This window comes from Lonchura striata, chromosome 2, assembly GCF_050655825.1.
Source record: "Lonchura striata isolate lonStrDom1 chromosome 2, ASM5065582v1, whole genome shotgun sequence".
NCBI lineage: Eukaryota > Metazoa > Chordata > Aves > Passeriformes > Estrildidae > Lonchura > Lonchura striata.
The window spans coordinates 109,236,550-109,255,269 of record NC_140704.1 but is presented as its reverse complement, the minus strand read 5'-3'; the positions used below and the strand labels follow the sequence as shown (position 1 = coordinate 109,255,269).

Here is an 18,720-nt window from a genome sequence, read left to right as displayed (position 1 = left end):
GAAATGGCCTCAAGTTGTTCCAAGGCAAGTTTAGAACAGGTATTAGAAAAAATTATTCACTGAAAAGACATTGGAAAAGGCTGTCCAGGGAAGCAGTGGAGCTATCATCCCTTAAGTGTTCAAAAGGGGTGTGGATGTTGTACTTGGGGATGTGTTTTAGTGGTGGAATTGACAGTGCTGGGTTCAGAGCTAGACTCAATGATCTTAGCGGTCTTTTCCAACTCCAGTAAGTCTGTGATCCTATGAATTTTTTTTTTTTTTTCATTTGTCAGTTTGGGAAAAACAGATACTTTCCAGTTTCCTGAACTGCTTTTTTGCTCCTGTTGGGAAAGGTGCCTTAAAAATCCTAAAGCTGGCATGTTATATCCTTGTTTTGCTACCCCTCCTGACTGGCAATTCTGAACTGTTGTTACTGTAATGCCATACTGGATACTGACTACCACGGTATGTTTCTGCTTTTCTAATTGTGTTTGACTTCTTGAGAAATAACTTCAGTGTAAAGATTTCTGGACCCCAGGCACTCACCCAATATTTAGGACAGTGTAATCAACCTCCTGGGAAGATAATACAGGAAAGCTTGATTGCTGGTGCCAATAGAGTTTCTTTTCCAGGTCACTGCACAAAGTGAGGCCTGGAAGGTGGTTATTTTCCAATTTTTTTTCTTTTTCTAGTCATTAAAGAGGCCAGATTAGTCACCTCCATCTTTTAGACATTTCTACAGGATCCATAATTATGGATGCAGATGCATAATGTTCCCTATAGATCTTTTGTAGTCTTCAACGTTTAGCATGTTGCAGTCTTTGTATAGGCCTTCAATATTGACATATGTGAGGTTGGTTTTGTTTATTCTTTGGACATGTTGTTTTAATCCTAAAAGAAAAAAAAAAGAAAATAAAAAAAACCAAACAGTTGAATCTTGTATTATGTATTTTGCATTTTTTATAACCAGAAACTGTCCTTACTGAAGAATATCCTTATATTCTTCAGTGACTGCCTCTGAATTCCTGATTTTAGGTCAAAATATTGAAGCTCTTACTGCATAGCACTGCAATATAACTCTTACTGGCAGGTGTCAGGGTTGGCAGCCAACCTGAGCTCCCTGTCTTCAGGGAATTGGTTATGAATTCCATTATTACTAGCTGTCCAACCAGGCTGGCTAATCTCTGCTGGCCAAGGTATTGATACAAGTTATGGATTGCCATCTTCTTAGAAATTGAAGTTGTTTTGCAAAGCAACAGATGACCAGTAGTTTTATCACTTGTATGATTATTTCTGGAAGCAGGATATTTTCATGCAGAGTGATTAATTTTAGCTGTTAGCATCTTTGATGCTTCCTATTGAATGAGCAAATAAAAACCCTTTAAAATTTAAAATAAGTTGCTGCTTGGTACTATTCCAAAACAGTGAATGCTTCCTTACTGTAACACTTGTTTCTCTCAGCAAAAAAAGCAACTGCAGCACACAATTCCTTCTCAGCAGTACCAACACCATGATTTTCTAGTTTTTTTCTTCCTTAACTGCAGGCTGCAGTTGCCAAAGCTGTATTTTGTTTCCAAAAATTTGGAACACTCATAATTTCTAAACTAATTGACTGATTTCACTCGCAAATTTCTGTGCTGAAATTGCTCTATAGGAAGCATTTACTCAAGTTTTACAGCAATGACATGATCAGAATGAAATCCAAAGAAGTTGCAGGACACAGAACTCTGAGTGCCCATCCTATTTGATCAAAAATTCCTTCTCTAATTGCTGAGAAAGGAAAGGGTGAAAGTGGTAGCCCATCCATACATTTCCCCAGAGACAGAAATGGCAGCAGTGTACTTGAAGAATGTGAGATGGGCATGTTGCTTTCTGTGTGGCAATTTGTCTCTTAATATTGTCAGAAACAGAGGAAAATCTCTCTTAGCAAAGCCAGATTTGTGCATCCTATTGTCCAGTGCCAGGATGGTGATACACATGAATGAAGGAGTGTCAGGATGATACACATGAAAGGAGAAAAGAAGAAAAATACAGTAGAAAACTGTGACTACTTGGTGACATGATCTGGGCCATGTGCACCACATGCAAATGGGTCTCGTAGTCCTCTCAATATGTCTGGTGAATTTTCTCTGCAACAATTTTGTTTTATTACTGAGGCAAAGATCCATGTGTTTTAATATCCATTTTGCGGAGAATACGTTTACAAATTGTTTTAATAACAGTTATGAGCATTAATCTCACAATGCATTGTCTTACTGTAATGCAATTACAGAAAACATTTCTCTGAAGCCTGGTAATAGATCAAGTCAGGAAAATGAAAAAAAATTAAGAAACATATTTCAGAGTTTGAAGACTCAAGTACTTTTAAAGGCAACTGCTGTCAATGTTGCTTTTGTGTTGACAGAATCCTTTTAAAAGGTTTTGTGGTGCGAAAAGCACCTCTTAGTGGGTTTTCATAATGCACTGGGAGAGAACAAGAAAATGTTTTTCTCACCATGGCCGGTCACAGAGCGCACTTAGAAGAACATCGTGTACCCAGCCCGGGAGGCGATTTTCCATCGGGCTCGCCGGCGCAGCCGGTGGCATCGGCACTCACGCCTGCCCCTGCTCGCCTTGGGGACTCTGCCGCTTCCCAGCGCACCTCAGCATGAGTCAGGCCACTTAATGCGCCTGTAGGACATGCTCGGGGAGAGGGCTGACACCCGCCCGAAAGCGAGAGATGGAGTCCCCACACTCGCAGGAGCAGAAAGTGCTTTTAGCGCAGGAGCGCGGCGGGAGCAGCAGCAGGGGCGGCGGCGCTGGCGGTGCCAGCCGCGGTCCCGCAGCCGCAGGTGGCACGGGGGATTCGCGCTTCCCCCGCACGCTGCCCGCACCGCTGTCCCCGTGTGCCGCGCTGCCCCGGCCCGGGAGCTGCTCGGGCCACAGCCTCTGAGGACTGCTGTGTGCAAAAGCCAGGGCTGCCGTGTCCTTGAGGCTGCTGCTTCTCAGTCTGGCTAAAGGAAAACCAGCCCGTGCGTGCACCTGCTCCTTCCTGTTGTCGCTGAGATCCCCGCAGGACAGCCATCCCTTTCTGTCTTATATGATCCCTGGCATCGGAAGATGCCTCTCGAACACATAAAATGCCAAACCCTTGGCTAAGATGGCCAGATCCCCAAGTGCACCTCATGCTCACAGCACTCGTGTGGCTACAACAGGTCTTATGCGACAGGGTCGTGAGAGATCAAACAAACAGCAAATATTCCCAGTTCAATTCTCCTAGTCCTGCTGCTCTCAGCCTAGTCTGTAACAGATCTAACAGCCAGGAAAACGAGAAAATCACTCACACAGAAGTCTGTCACAATCTTCTGCACTGGCACATTGGTGACGCTATGGTGGGAATAAAATTGTGTTTTCTCTCAGATGAAACCCTCCTTGGTATATTTGTGATGTATATGAGATACATCATATACAACCTTTGTTGTATATGATGCATCTGTGACACTTACGGCTTTCTGGGGGTGGACAGGAGAGGACAGGATGGATGGATACATCTCATGCTGCTGTGACTTTTGCTCAAGCAAAATTGAATGATGAGGATGTGATCAAAAGAGTGAGAATCTGGTGCCAAGTTATTAAAAAGTGCACCACAGCTTTTCTTTGCAATATATCTGTGTGAATTTCACTGATTTCTCTGTAATTCTGCTTCATTCACAGACAAGGTTTTCCTTATAACTTACTTTCAGGTGCCTTGTGCAAAAAATGTTTAAGGAGATTCTATCAGAGGCACAGCTTCTGCTAGTCCCATTGGGAAAATAGTGTGAAAACGTCATCCCTAAAATTTTTCCTTTTATCCTGCCTTAACAGTTTACCTGAAAGATAATCTAAAGGTTTAAGATATTGTGAAATAGTTCCTACAGCCAGTATTCTGCAGGTGCCGTTAACAGCCCAGTCCCAAGGAAGGCAAACATTCAGAGCTCCTATTTGTTGTATTCATATATTTAAAACTTGCTGCTTTTATAAATAGGACTCCAGGCCATGTAAGGATATTAGTGACATGTAATAGTTCACTGGGAGTTGCAGATATGCAGTGCTCAGCAAAAGTAAGGCAGCAACTGTGAACTAAAGCAACTATAAGTGCTCTGCTCACAGACCTCTGGGGAACTGAAAAGCTGTGCCTGACTTCAATCCATGTTGCTTCTTCCAAAACACCATCTGAATGGAGACCCCCACCATCTCCTCACCTTTTCTCCATTTCTTAGTAGTTAAAAAAATCAAATTTTAATAGCTCTGTGACCTTTCAGTCTTTTATTACCTAACTGGTACAGAGAATATGTTTTCTTCTTCAAATGCAGCTTCCCTTTTGTTGCAGGCTCATTTAGGACTAATGTAGCACAGCACAAGATACCTCCAGGATGTAGCATTTTGCAGCACTTTTCCCAGTTAACATCCCTGAATTTTATAACCATGGAACATGCATTCTGGGGTGGTTTGTTTCCCATCCTGTGGAATCTACACAAATGGTGAGGAGTGATCCTGAAAAAGTATTTACTATAGGTTTCGCTACTTAAACTAAATGCAGATGTTGAAAACAAGAGGAATCATTGGACATTATGTCTTTCTTCACATTCTAAGACTAAGTTTATACTTTTTGTCTGTGAGTGAGTCAATGCTTGGGAATTTTTCCCATCTTTTTAGTGTCCTTCAGTGACTGTGCTGAATTTACCTGTCTCTGTTTTCCAGGGCAGCTGTGTGCACCATTGTTCATTAAGAAAAAATATGAGGAAAACTTGTGATTCAGCTCTCCTTACTGTCTCTTCTTCCCCCACGAAAATCAAGGAAGAACACCAACTGTATTGAGTGTAATGACTAGCAGTATTATTCACTAATCAACACTGGAAGATGGGGAAAGATTTCTTTTGAAGGACAGCTTTTAATCAGTTGCAAAGTATCCTTTGATTGCCCTGTTCTCAGAGGATGAGTAATGTTGTTTTAATTTTTTTTAGTTTAGTTCAAAGTTATTAATCATCTTCAAACTAGTAACAAATACATGAATTCACTAGTGTTTCATGTCACTGACTGTACATTTTTTTTTTTCTTGGAGACATTTTCCTTGCTATCTAAGAGTTTCTGATTTCTTCATGCACTGGTGGAAACCATCATATGGTGACTAAAAGTTTGGGGGCTGGGACAGGAATTTCTTCAACTAAAATCACTCTTCACAGGGGTTAAACACTAATCTCCTTTGAATCCATGACAGAATTCACTGGCAGATAGTTACTTTATAGATTAGTGGCACTGACTGTTTGGAGGCACAAGAGGTATTATTCCCAAGTGGTAAAACTCCAACACTGGCAAAAAATTTGGATTCAGATTACCAAAAGTGACCATCTGATCCCACTAAAGCAATCAGGACCTTTGCCATTGACATCAGTGGGGTCAGGTATTTGTTTTAGAACTATTCAAGTTTTTTAGCTAACAAAGTCACTGAGTTTCCTGTATTTCATATTTTACTGGATAAAACAGATGCACTATGTTAATGAATTATAAGAATTATGATTTATAATTCTTACAAGAATAATATGACATATAAATATTGTGAGATTAGTGGTAGGTAATGCATTCAGATGAAACCTATTGCATAATTTTAGCATATTTTAGAAGTATAAAGAACCCACATTAATTATGGACTTATACCCAGATCCGCATGCAGCTTGTTTTCACCTAAAATAAAAAATATTGTTTTCTAAATCTATGATGTGGAGGTTTTAGCATAATTTTCTCAATACTGAACAAATATTTTCCCCTTTCATAAACAGAAATTTATTCTCCTATTCCAGTATTTATCTTGTAGTAAACAAGGTTTACCTCGTTGTACCTCTGTGATAATTATATAGAAGTATTCTACATTAGGAATGAGAGGAAAAAAAGAGAGGCTATGTGGAAATGATCAGTACATCAGAAGCTATCTTTTTCTTAGAACAGAACTGGTAGAACTGATCTGAGGAGATAAGGGCCAGGAGGTGTATTGAAACCAGAGTTCTTTGATTTCCATAGAGGAGATATTTGAATGGTTGTATTTTGAATGGGATATTTTTTTTAATTTCAGAAAGGTATGTGAAACATATAAAGGTATCTCCTTGTGGAGTCCTTACTAAAACAATCAAACCAGAACCAAACCCAAAAGCCAAAAAACCTTTAAGTGTTAGCATTAGATGATAAGATGTTATTTCTGCATTTCCTTGCTCAAATTTGTGTGTTGTGTTTCAGAGCAAATAATTGTCACACTCAGATATTTCATCAGAGAAACTAACTGAAGTTATTTATGTAAACATTCTTTACAGACAAGTATAACCAATATACGTTTTAGAGCAATCTCAAGAGTTACTGAGACTTAGACCAAAATTGCAATTGCTGTAGAGTTGAATATGCCAGATCATCATCCCAAATTACTTCTGTTTTTTTTTTTTTTTTTTTTTTATTTGAAAACACATATCAAAGTCAATAATATACTTCCACTTGGAAGCAAGAAATCCCCAGGAAATGGATTTTCACTACAGTGAAAGATACCATATTTAAGTTTCAAGATTGAAACATATCCACAGAGTATCATAGTTTATCATTATGATGTTTATATCAACATGTGCAGTTACCTCTGGAGACTGAACACAGATTTTGGGGTCAAAAGAGAGAGTTCAGTCTTCCAGTGTCCTAGCAGTTTCTGGTTTGTGCTGTACTCTGCAAACTCCTATGAAATTACAAACTGACTAAAGATATCAGTATTTACATAATGAGCTCAATAGACATGTACCTGGAGTAACGAAATCACATAGGAGTTTCTGCAGACAATCTTCATTCCTAAAGAGAAGGGTCTATTGACCAGTGCAGTTCTGTCTGAAATCAGTGAGTGGCATTACAAGGGTCAGAGACTGATTTCTGACATTAGAAGAGGCCATTATGAACATCCAGTCTGACCCTTGCATAACTCAGGGCAAAGAATAGCTCGATAGCTTGAGATCTTTTAAAAGATAGCAAGCCTGACTTTAAAGATTTTCTAGTAATGGAGATTGTAATCCAATTCTGTTTAAGTGATTAATTGCCTTGGCTGTTACAGAAATGCATTTTATTAGAAGATAGAGATGGATCGGACCATAAGGCTGCACACAAGAAATTCTTTGTGCTCTCTTTAAATATAAAAACTAAGAACCACACATTTTCCTCTAGGCTAAGTAGACTTGAGTACTTTATTTAAGCTATGACAGGAGACAAAGATTATGTGCTGTTTCCTGGCCCCTATCTCTGGCTGGTGACCCCAGAGTCTGCTGCCCAGCCAACTCGTGGCACACAGGCCAGAAAACTGAGCTGCCAGTCTCACCCCACACTGCACCCCTCATTTCTGGAGCTGGGCATCTGGTGGAGCACAGGTCCTCCTGTGCTGCTGAGGGATGTGGCTGCTCTCCCTGCTGCTCACCATGCACAGAACAGGGAGCTAAGCCACGTGAAGGGCTCCCATCCTCAGGGCAATTTGGCTGTGGCCAGAAGGGCCTGCAGCCTCACAAGGCAGAAGCTGCACTGCAGGGTGCACAAACCACCAAGGACAGGCTTTTACACCCAACCAAATATCCCTTTTCCTTAATGAGAAAGACTGTGTTATTCTCTCATCAAAATATGTGGTTCTGATTGATATTTACTGGGCTCTGCGTGACCCATCTCTATCATCTTTAGCGTGGTTAATTGGAATTATTGAGCGGTGCCCGGCTCTGGCAGGCTGGGATTCACCCCTGTTGGGATGGGCCTCACCTGCCCGCCCTGGACTGCTTCTGTGCAGCCTTGCTCCCGTCAGACTAAATTAAGCTGCACTGTCAGGAGCCAGAGACCCTTCAACAGTTTTCCAGCATAAGCAACACTAAATTAGTGTTTGGTAATAGGCTGCACACTGTTTTGTAATAAGAAAATATGGATGGTTCTATTTATTCCCTCTCACTCCCTGTGATGATAAGAAATGTTCTAATTCATTATTAATTTGTTCCAACTATTTCTGGTAAATGTAAACTATGAATAACTTTAGCTATGCCATTAGCAATACCTCAGAACTATGGATAGATTTTTGTTTCTGGATACAGGCACATGGCAGTCCCACTGTTTCTAAAGTAGTACCCAAAATTCTGTCACATTTGGGTACAAAAACAGAACTTGTCATTCACCTTGGGCTACAGCTGCATCTAAAGCAACCTGGAACACAAAAATACTGTGGCTTTTATTTGTCCGGTATAAATTATTGTATCTTGGCAGCACTTGTGAAACTTTGTGTATTCAATCTGCTTAAGGGTTTACCGTATTCCTGAACACTGGACCAAATAGAAATGAGAGTGGGGATAGATCTGCTGCCAGTGCTAAAGCCTTTTATTCTGCCCTGTGGACTAGTGAGGTCTTTAGTGGCAATTTATAGGTTGCTAGCTTTTAGAATAGACCTTTGGAATATTAATTCTTAAAAGAAGTCCTTTATTTGTTGGGGTTTTTTTGCCTTTCATAATTTATTTTTCTAGTTTTCATACGTAAATGATTGATCAAAGAACCACAGTCAGAAAGCATTAAGGACAATTCTTTTCTTCTCTTGCAGCATACGACTTTATTTGGGTGAAATATGAGAGATTATAAATAAATCTATTGCTCATCCAAGGAAATTTTCTATCACAGGCATACTGTGGTGGTACCTCCTTGAGAAACTGAGTCCACTGTTTGGTCATTCATTTATTTAGAAAGTGATTTTCCTGCCTTTGTGTTTGGAGGGGAATGACTCTGCCTCTGTATTGTTGTAGTCATCTGCCTTCATTTACTGAACAGGGGGAGGAGGACACCCACGGGGTAAGATTGAACACTGAGCTTCTGTGTGGGCAATTATGCAAGACAGAGGCAACCCACTGGCCTTGTCTCTTGCCGTGAGCTCTAAGCAGCAGCAAGAGCACAGTGACTGGACTGCTGGTGCTCCTACACTGCTGCCCTGGTGAGTACCGTTCTGCCTCCTCACTTCAGAGAAGGAAAGAAAAAAAACAAACAACCCAGCTCTTTTTTTTTGACTGTTTGCTTAGAGGCAAGGTTATAAAAGGTAGCAAGGAATTATCTTGAAGATTCTCATCACAGAGACTTTGCTAATGCTTGGTGGTCTCATGCAAAGAAGCTGGCAAGGGTCCTGGCTACCAAGTGAGGCTTGGCCCTATCATCTCTTGAGAGATTTATAGTCCCAATATTGTCCCTGGTTGCTGTTCTCTGGGGTTTTTTTGTACTTTGTAGATTCTGCCCAGAACATCCCTGGGTGACCAAGCTTGTCTGGACTGCAGTTTTGTCCCTTTGGACATGAGGAAGCACACAGATGTTTGTGCTTTCTAAGCGTGCCTAAGCATTTTGCTGCTTTTACCTAAAGAAAGCATAAGAGGGAATGGTTTAATAAAAGAAAAACAACTCTGTGAATTAAATATTTCAGCTCTTTCTGAACCTGAGTGGATTGACATCTAGCCTACAGGAGGAAAGTGGGGCTTTCCCACCTTTGCTGCAGGTTCCACATCTCAGCTGGAAGTGCTGAAATGTCCTCCAAACCATGCTTGAGCTATAATATCTTCTGTTCTGCTGCCAGGCTATCCTTAATCAGCCTTTTTCAGATGACCACAGCTACAGCTGAATGATTTAATGGATGGGTTAATCTCCCCTCTGACAAGTTCATCCTTCCCAGGAGCTGGCCCCTGGGGAGGAGGAGGAGTCAGGAAAGCCAAGAAAAGGTGAAGGCTGGTGTTATGTTTGTGAAACTGGTGCAGACAATTATTCCTTGGCACACTGGTTAGCAATAGGTTCCCCAAGCCACCCCAGTAAGAAAGGAGGCCTGGCACAGAGTTACAAGATAGATGATAAACGGAGAATGTGTGTGTGTGTATATGTCTGTGTCTGTGTGTCAACGCTGGTTTGGATCTCTTCTTTCTTGAGAAATAAGAATTAATCAATTTCTATATTGGCAGAAATACATGTGTCCTTTCATGATAAAATTATGTATTCCATGTACATAAATTCTTCCAGGTTCTTTTAAAAACATGCTGCTAAGTTGGCACATACTGAAAAAATATGAATATGGTGGTTGGACATCTAACCAGTGTGTATGAGATATCTGGCTTTATGGACCAATAGAGTTTCCTGACAGTTTGATAAATCCTCATAGTATATTTTATAAAATATGCATAAATATGAAAAGGGGGTTTCTGAGGAGTCAAAAAGATGCCCATGTACCATGGGCATAATGTACCATTATGGTACATGATTAAATATGTTCTTTTGAATTAGAACTATAGCAGCAAGGTTTCCAGTGGTAAGTTGCAATCAGCTGCAGTCAGACTTGGCAAGGCTTATAGGATGTAAGCCCCCCTAGAAACTTCTACAGAATTATAATGCTCTAGTTAATAAAATAAATATTTAAAATAGAATAGATAAATTAAAAGGTCTAATTTAAGCTGGTACAGGGAAGATTAAAGAAATTCTGCCAATAAAAGACTCCCTGCTTTTCTTTAGATGCTGCCTCAGGAATTTGCCCTAGAGGCAAGTATCATATACCTTAAATCCCTCTCAGCCTTGAGATGACAGTTATTGAGAAATGTACGTAGAGACCAGATTAAAACCTTTCCTTCCTCAGCCTAAACTGCAGTCATGCCATAATCATATTCATTTTGCACACACACCTCTGTGACGTAGACTGAGATGCTATGAAACCTTTATTGGTGCAAACTGTGTGTGAGTTACTCACTCACCATAAAGAGAGAGAGCTTAGAAGATGCATTTTTTGCGAATCATCCTGACATTGCTGTTGCATGCATGGTAACACCAGGGCGGCATAGGGTCTCTGTATGGGGTCTGTGGCTTCAGGTTTGTTTTTTGGGTATCTCTACCCCTGTGCTGCTAATACCTGTTATCTCAGGCATCTTCGTGCTTTCTGTAAGGATCCAGGGGAGTGAGGATGGAGGAGAGGAAATTCACTTTTCTGAAGTGAAAACAGCCACAGTTTTAAAATGTATTACCTGTGTGTGTCTTGTCTCTTTGGAGAGAAGGAATGCTTTTCCCTGTTCTTTAGGCGGAGTGTGCGGTCAAGCCTTCATACTGACGTGATTCACACAGTCCTGGCCACACGGGTTTCTAGAAAAGCCCATGGTTACACCTGCTACCTCCGAGTCACGACAAAGGAAACCAAAACACCCCTACCACAGACCCCGCCGGCCCCCAGGGCGCGGTGCAGGGGAGCAGCGGGCCGCCCTTTCCCGTGCGTGTCTCGGAGCCGGGCGCGGGGGTTTCTCGCCAGCCCGGCCCGCCCGACGGCGGCTCCGCGGCCTCGTCCGCAGGCGCGCAGCGCCCGCGCGGTGGCGCCCTCCGCTCACGGACCGTGCGCGCCGCGGGGCGCGGGAGTGGCGGGGAAGCCCCGGCGCGCCGCGGGCCCGGCGCGGGGAGCGGGGTGCCCCTGCTCCAGCGGGAGCAGCGGCGTGCTCCTGCTCCAGCGGGAGCCGCGGATGGCCCTTTTCCTACCGGCAGTCGCCCGGCGCCCCTTTTCCTACCGGGAGCGGTGGGGTGTCTTTCCCCAGCGGGAGCGGCGGGGTGACCGCTTCCCCGGCCGCCCCGCCCTGCCCCGTTCCTTCTCCTTCCCGGCCCGAAAGGCCCGGCGCAGAATGACAACGGGGATAGCGTCCCGCTCCGTCCCTATCCTCCATCCTCGCCCGGGATCGCGTCGTTGGCCATTTCTGCGGCAATCACTCATTCACGTCAAATTTCCTTTATCTCCGGAAAATATTGAAACCTTAAATGACCGTAATAGGAATGTAATTGTATGGTGTGTTTTTTGTTGTTGTTGTTTTTGAGAAATCGATTTGGGCTCAAATAACTCATCCAAGTATGTTACACCAAACCCATTCAAATAGGAAACAGGAGAACTATATTATTGCTGCTTCCTGAACGCTCTGGTTATGGTCCCAATAATTAAAATGTCTAGTAATGGCTCCTGAAGCCTGTATTTCTTTGGGTAATTCTCGGAAATGAAGGGCACATTTTCGGTCGCGGAGGGAGGGGAGTGCGGAGACAAGCAGCAATTGCAGCGGCTGGGAGCCCGCCGATGGCCCGCGCCCGGCGCATCACTTCGGGGGAAAATTATTCCGGCGGCGGGGAAGTCCCCAGAGAAGGGATTTCCTCCCCGGTCCCTCCGGCAAATCAACTTTTTTTTTTTTTTTTTTTTTTTTTTTTTTTTTTTTCCTCATGGCGATGCTCTTCCCTCCCTCTCTGCCAAGCGCTGCGAGCCTCACATCTGTCTCTGCACAAGGCGGAGAGACGAAAGGGAAGGGCCACGGGAGTGAGGGGAAAAGCCGCCCCCCTCCTCCCCGGGCAGCGCCGGCAGAGCGTGGGACCCTCCCTGCGACGGGGCCGCGGGGCTTGTCCCTTACGCCCCGCGGCTTCAATGCACGCAGAGCGGTCATGGCGCTGCTGGTTTCCCCGAGGGGGGAGCCTTGTGTAATGGGAACAATAGTAACAATCCTTTTCTTAAAAAAAAAAAGGAAAAAAAAATACAAAGAAAAGAGAGAAAAGAAAAAAAATAAATAAAAGTGGGGGCCTGGAGACAAAAAAAATTAGGCACTTATATTCTTAAATCTCCGCGGAAGTGGGGGTTTCCGCACCGCGGCTGCTCCGCCTGCGCGCTCAGAGCCGGGCGGCTCCGCGGGGGCCTGCGCCCAGCGGCGGCCCCGGCCTGCGTGTGGGGTGAGCTGGCCCCGCGGAAAGACCCGGAGCAAAGCCGTGGGGGAGCCCAACAAGCCGGGGGACCCCCACCCCACCCCTAACTGCTCTCCTCCGCTTCCCTTCCCACGTCAGGTAAAACTTTACAGTGGCGAACATCCTTTTAGGTTTGTGCGGTGGGGCTTTTCTGAGTGTTTGTTTGATTGTTAGGTTTTTATTTTTTTTGGGGAGGGGGGGAGGAAGTGTGAGTTGGTGTTTATGAAAAGCTTTATGACTCCTGATAAGCTCATCTTTGAGGACGACACAGAACTGTGTTCCTTGAGGAATTGGGGTGGTGACGTCTTTTCTGATACCCGATTATTACGTGACTGAGAAAAAAAAAAAGGCATTTGATTCATGAATAAAAATCCGGACACCACTACGGGGGCAACAAACAATATTGCCCGTCCTCTAAGGTGACAAGCAGGCAAATGTTTACGAAGAGGGCTCTTGCTGAAGCGGGGTGTTTGCAAAGATTTTCTTGCTAATTGCGTATCAGACGGAAGGCTGCGGAAGGCTGGTCAAGTTTGGAGCCACCGAGCAGGAGAAGAAGAGAAGGCTGAAGGCGCTCAGTGAGGGGAGAGATCTGGGGAAGACAACATCGCACGCAGCCAGCCCGCGGTTCCCGCCTCCGCTCTCTCCCGGACTCGCTCGCTCTCTTCCCTCTTCCCCAGCGCTCGGTTCTCCGGCGACATCTCGCTCCATCCCTCTTACTCAATTACCTTGTAGACTCCACTCCAGATCTGTGCTGCTACCTGCAAACTTTTTTCCTTCATCCTTTTTTCCCCCTTCCTGTCTCTCTTTTTCTTTTTGGAGTGGATAGCCCTAAAACCAGCAAACAACTAACTGCTGCCGCTTCTGCTTCTTCTGCATCCTGCCGGTCCTTCGCCCATAGGAGAGGCGATGTCACGAGGGTTTTAACTCCTTTTGGACGCAACTTGGGCGAGAGCTCGATTTCTCTTCCCATTCCCTTTTGGGGTCTTTAATTTTTTTTCCCAGCAAGACCTGCCGTTTTAGTTTCGCAGCCAAACGCTCTCAGTGCCGGGTGTCTAGAGTTTAATGGTAAGGACACGAGGTGGCTCGCCGGGCCTTCCCGCAGCGGTCCCGGGGCGGGCGGGCGGGCACCGACGGGGCGGGCGGCGGCCGCGGCTCTCTGCGCCGGGCACCGCTCTGCTCCTCTCCGTGCCGCTCCGCGCTGGCATCCGGCTGCCCAGGGCGCTTGTCCCCCGGGGCCGCTCTGCTTCATTTTCCGGCAGGAGAGGCCAGGGGGTTGGTGAGACGTGGGGTGGTTTCTTTGGGGTTTTGTTAGTGAATTTTTTTTATTTGTTTTCGGTTTTTTTTTTTTTTTTTTTTTTTTTTTTTTTTTTTTTTTTTCAGCAGTATCCTTTCCCTCCCGCACAGAGTGGCAATGTGTAGCAAAGCGATCTTAGCACTCCTGGTCTATGGCATAATAATGCACTGCAGCGTCTACTGCTCACCTGCGGCCGGACTTCAGTACCCGGCGCTCAGGTAGGTCCGTCAGCTGTCCGGGAGCTCCGTCGGGACCATTTCAGGCCCTCTCAGCCCCACTTTAGCTAAGGGCAGAGGAATCTTACCGGGGAGGAAAATGAGAGGGGATGTGAAGTAGAGTTACCAAAGGAAATCCCCTCCACTTGGGTTTTGTGTGTCCACCCCCTTCACCGGCTGCACTGGCATCCCCCAGTTCCTCTCCTCGGGACTCCGGCACGATAACCCACGGCCTCTTGTGGTGGGGTCCCCGGGAGTGGGGGCACCTTCTCTTCTGCATGTCGGCGACAGCGGGCCGAGGTCCCGGCTGCATGTCAACGGGTCCCAAAAGCTTCTCTCCCCCTGTCTGCCCCCTGTCCTGCGAGGCCCTTGGCAGCCTCTGGCTGCCCGCAGCTCGCCCAGGGTACGGGCCGAGCATCGCCTGTCCGGCTGAGGGGGAGCGGGGCGCGGGGCGGGTGCACCGTTGTCTGCAAGCATGTGGGAGCTGTCATGGTTCCTGTAGCGGTATTGGAGCTGGTGGGGGTTCAGTCTCTTCCCCTGTTTACCTGTCTGTGTATGACAGCCCTTCTCAAGAGGGAAAGGGGCTGGCACAAGGTTGTTTGGCTTTCTATATTCGGAGTTGTCTTTCTGGGCTCCAGCCGCAGGCTGATGCCTGCGCTGTCCCTCTCCAGCTGGGAGCCGTGGGCGTTTGAATTCCTCTGTGTTTGGGGCAGGAGTGGAGGACCCCCAGAAGCACCAGCACAAGGGAGTTTCCTACGCTGGTCTGCAGCTGGGGGCTCAGGGTACCTGGTCCGGGACGGCCGATGGCAGCCTGTTCTCACCCTGCTTGTCCTCTGCTCGGGCGACCGGTGATGCTTGGCTTGGGGGGGAGTTTTGGGCTCGGTGCTGTCGTCCTGCTCCACTGGCGCTTGTCTCTGTTCCGGGGTGCCCTGCGGGGGTCACTGCCGTGCGGTGAGCGGAGATGAAGGGGTGGGGGGGAGGTGATTCCGGGAGCGCAAGGTTGTCCGAGGTGGGTGTCTTTTTGGGGCTCCGAGGTGTCCTTGCAGTAATCAGGAGCCTGTCGGAGCTGGCTCGGAGTAGCCCCCGTCATCTTCCTGGGCAGTGCGGCTAGGGGGCAGCGGGCTCAGTGGCCTGAAGGGCCATTAGCCGGCAGCAAGCCGGCTTTCTTCATTCAAGCGCCTGAATTAGCAGGAGTGAAACACTTTAGCGGCATCTATTATTAATACCTCCGCTAAAGCTCACAGACAAAAATAGCTGCCTGTAACGTGCAATGACCTACATCGTACTGCAGAGAGGGAGGCAGAGAGCGGGTGCTGGGGGGCTGGGACACACACAAAACTGGCGAGATTTCAAAGGGCAGAGGCACCATTCAACGAAAAACAACAGGCGAAGGCCCCACGTCCCGGCGGGCGCTGCGGGGAGGAGCGGGGCGCGGTCCCCGGCGGTGGGGCTGCCGCTCACCGCCCCGTCTCGGCCGCGGAGGCTGCTCGGCTCCAGCCCAGCCCCTGGCACACGAACGCGTGTGTGAGCGGCAGCCTGCGCGCCTGGGCGTGCGCTCCGCTTGTGAAGCACCAGCCACGGCTGTGGCAGAGAGGGGATGTTTCTCGGGCCAGGGCGTGGGCCGCGGAGGGCGGGGGGAGGGGGGCATGTTTGGGGGGTTTCTTGGAGCACGTCTGACGGCGGGTGTGTTCCCTCCTCCGCGGTCCTGCCCCGCAGAGGAGAGGGCGGGGATGGGGAGCGGGCGGGTGCAGGGAGGGGATGGGGCAGTCGGACGGGGCTCCCGGGGCTCCCGGGTCGGCTCCGCCAAGGGGCGGCCACCGAGGCAGCCGGAAGCCGGCAGCGGGGAGCGGAGCCCGGCTGACTCCTTCTTGCTGCTCTCGTTGCCAGGCTGGAGGATGAAGTCTACGACGAGGACGGGAACACTCTGCAGGACTTCGCCTACGACCAAGAGCCCCTCGGTATAGCGAATCCGTCCTCCATGATCGGCGAGATGTACACCTTGTATTACCCGCCGGAAAAGAGGTGACTGCAACTCGCGGGGCGTCAGGCGTGATTTTGAAGTAGGGAGAAAAACGGGTCTGGCAGAACCGATTGGGGGAAAAATAGTAATGATACCTGACAAGCGAACAGCAACAATATCAAAATAGAAATAGAAATCCCAAACCCAATATTGCCCAAGTCCCGGTGCCCAGTGTAAAGCACAGAAGAAATGGAAAAGGCGCCTTACCTCCAGCAGCGCGGGGGAGGGAGCGGGGGAGCCGCCCGCGCCGAGGAGGGATAGCGATGCTCCCGCAAACGGAGCAGAAGTGCCCAGCCGGCGCGGAACCGAGCGAGCGCGGCGGGGAGGGATCTGGGTGGGGACGAGGGGTCCCGGGGGACGCGGGGAGATGCCGCCCTCCGCTCGCTGGCGGAGAGGGATGGCCACCGCTGCCGCCCGGGCTCTTGCAACCCGCCGCAGCCGGCTCCCGGGCCTCGCTGCTCACCCGCGGGCTCTTCCCTCTGCCCAGGCACGCCGATGGGATCTTCAACAAAGCCTACAGGAAACTCCTGGGCCAGTTATCTGCCAGGAAATATCTGCACTCCCTGATGGCCAAGCGGGTTGGGTAAGGCTCTCTGCTTGTTCTTTTCCGCGGTGGGCGTTGGTGCTGCTGGAGCGGAGGCGCTGGAAGGGCTGCGGCTGGGGGGAACAAAGCTGCCCCGGCCGGGGTCGGGAATGCGTTGCGCCCACGATGGAGTCCGGCTCCCCAAACACTGCCTGCCCCTGGCCGCTCCCGGTGCAGCGTGAGCCTGGTTGTCAGCGCGGGTGTTCGCGGAGGTTGGTTTGGGTTACTATGCTCGGGCATACGGATATATATGTATGTGTATATATATATATAAATAGATAGACACACACATGCGTATCTATCTGTATATCTATATATCTATATATCTATATATATATCTATATATCTATATATCTATATATCTATATATCTATATATCTATATATCTATATATCTATATATCTATATATCTATATATCTATATATAATCTATGTCTCTATAAATTTTTATAATCAACCGATTTAAAATTAGCAAGTTGGGCAGTCCTTACGGTTTGCTGGGGGGAGCAGCTTATCGAGAGCGATGATCGAGGGCTCAGCTGCAGCAGCGGAGGCTCGGTTGAAGCCCTGCGCACCCCCAGCCGCCGGGCGGGGCTCCCCGGGGCTCCCCGCCGCCGGCGGGGCAGGGGCGAGCCTGGTGCCACCCGCTGCCCTTCGGCAGAAGGTAACACGTTAATGAAGCCCCAAGGAGAGCAGCTTTCGCGGCCGCAATGAATAATTCATGGAGGGGAGATATTGTCTCTCCCGCCGCCGCCACTTGCGCGCACAGCGTCGGGACCGGGTTTCGGCGCGGCCTTTGTCTCCCCGCGCATCTTCCGCGCAACGTGTTGCGCCGGGGCAGCGGCCGGCGCGGGGCTGCGCGGGGCAGGGGGCGGTGCGGAGGGGCGCGGAGGGGGGCGGAGCGGCCCCGCCTGATGCAGCTGTGCTTCTCGGTGCTTGCAGCGGTGCCAGCGGCGGCCTGGGGGACGATGCGGAACCGCTGACCAAGCGGCACATAGACGGCATCTTCACGGACAGCTACAGCCGCTACCGGAAACAAATGGCTGTCAAGAAATACCTAGCAGCCGTCCTGGGGAAAAGGTATAAACAAAGAGTTAAAAACAAAGGACGCCGAGTAGCGTATTTGTAGCGATGTGAGTAACCAGCCACTCCTGTGTATACAAAGTCCTAAGAGAGAGAGAGAGAGAGAGAGAGAGAGAGAGAGAGAGAGAGAGAGATAAACCCAACAACAACAACAACAAAATCTAAACAAAAACAAAAGTCATTTCCAAACTGACTGAACAATCACCGCTCCTGTGTTATCTAAACATGTATTTATGTATGAAGTAAAGCCATTAAATGAATATTTTGATAATAATATTGTTTTTCTTTTGTACAAAAAGCACTAGAGAAACGCACAGATCTACTTTGTGGACCAATCATTAAGTTATATATAATATATAAATATATATATATAAATACTACTAAGAATAGTAAAGAACAATTCATGAAAAGCCTGCACAAGAACAAGAATTCGCCTGAGCTGTTTATGTTTTTATATAGAATAAATAGAAAAAAAGAGACAATCATTGTTTTGAATATTACTCCTATTTTTGTAACAGAAATTAAAAGGACAGTATTTTTATCCGAGACAGGGTCGAAGACATTAATTTTCACCATTTGCTACTGTACATAGAGAAGGATGACCTGCTCCCAGGGGGATTATGAGGAAATTGATTTGGGAGAATTGGTGAAGCAGATTTTTCCCCTGGTGAGTCTCAAGGCAGGCTCCTTTGCCACTAGCCTCTCTGAAGGGGTTGCGTCCCCTTTCTTCTAGATTTCGATTATTTTTTTTCTCTCCTGCTTTCTTTGATTCCAGTTGTATCTCTAT

The 18,720-nt window shown here is 47.3% G+C and overlaps 1 protein-coding gene across 6 annotated transcripts; it reads left to right on the top strand.

The window, feature by feature from the left end:
• The first annotated feature begins 12,668 nt into the window (after positions 1-12,668).
• On the top strand, positions 12,669-18,207 carry ADCYAP1 (adenylate cyclase activating polypeptide 1). Of its 6 annotated transcripts, none has more exons than XM_085571987.1 (5): positions 12,669-12,837; positions 14,119-14,250; positions 16,135-16,269; positions 16,755-16,850; positions 17,793-18,207. In XM_085571987.1, exons 2-5 carry the CDS (start codon positions 14,150-14,152, stop codon positions 17,977-17,979), a joined length of 519 nt encoding a protein of 172 aa, XP_085428113.1. In that variant the 5' UTR covers positions 12,669-12,837; positions 14,119-14,149; the 3' UTR covers positions 17,980-18,207. The 6 variants fall into 6 exon arrangements, with proteins under 6 accessions (XP_085428113.1, XP_021407196.1, XP_077640187.1 ...); XM_021551521.4 differs by having other exon boundaries at positions 12,685-12,837; positions 14,143-14,250; XM_077784061.2 differs by having other exon boundaries at positions 12,716-12,837; positions 14,122-14,250.
• The last annotated feature ends 513 nt before the right edge of the window (positions 18,208-18,720 follow it).

Bases quoted from the DNA above. Each gene is read 5' to 3' on its own strand.
- ADCYAP1 (XM_085571987.1), top strand. From the start codon at position 14,150: ATGTGTAGCAAAGCGATCTTAGCACTCCTGGTCTATGGCATAATAATG. The intron at 14,251-16,134 runs GTAGGTCCGTCA...TCTCGTTGCCAG, and splicing joins CTTCAGTACCCGGCGCTCAG to GCTGGAGGATGAAGTCTACG. The intron at 16,851-17,792 runs GTAAGGCTCTCT...CGGTGCTTGCAG, and splicing joins CTGATGGCCAAGCGGGTTGG to CGGTGCCAGCGGCGGCCTGG.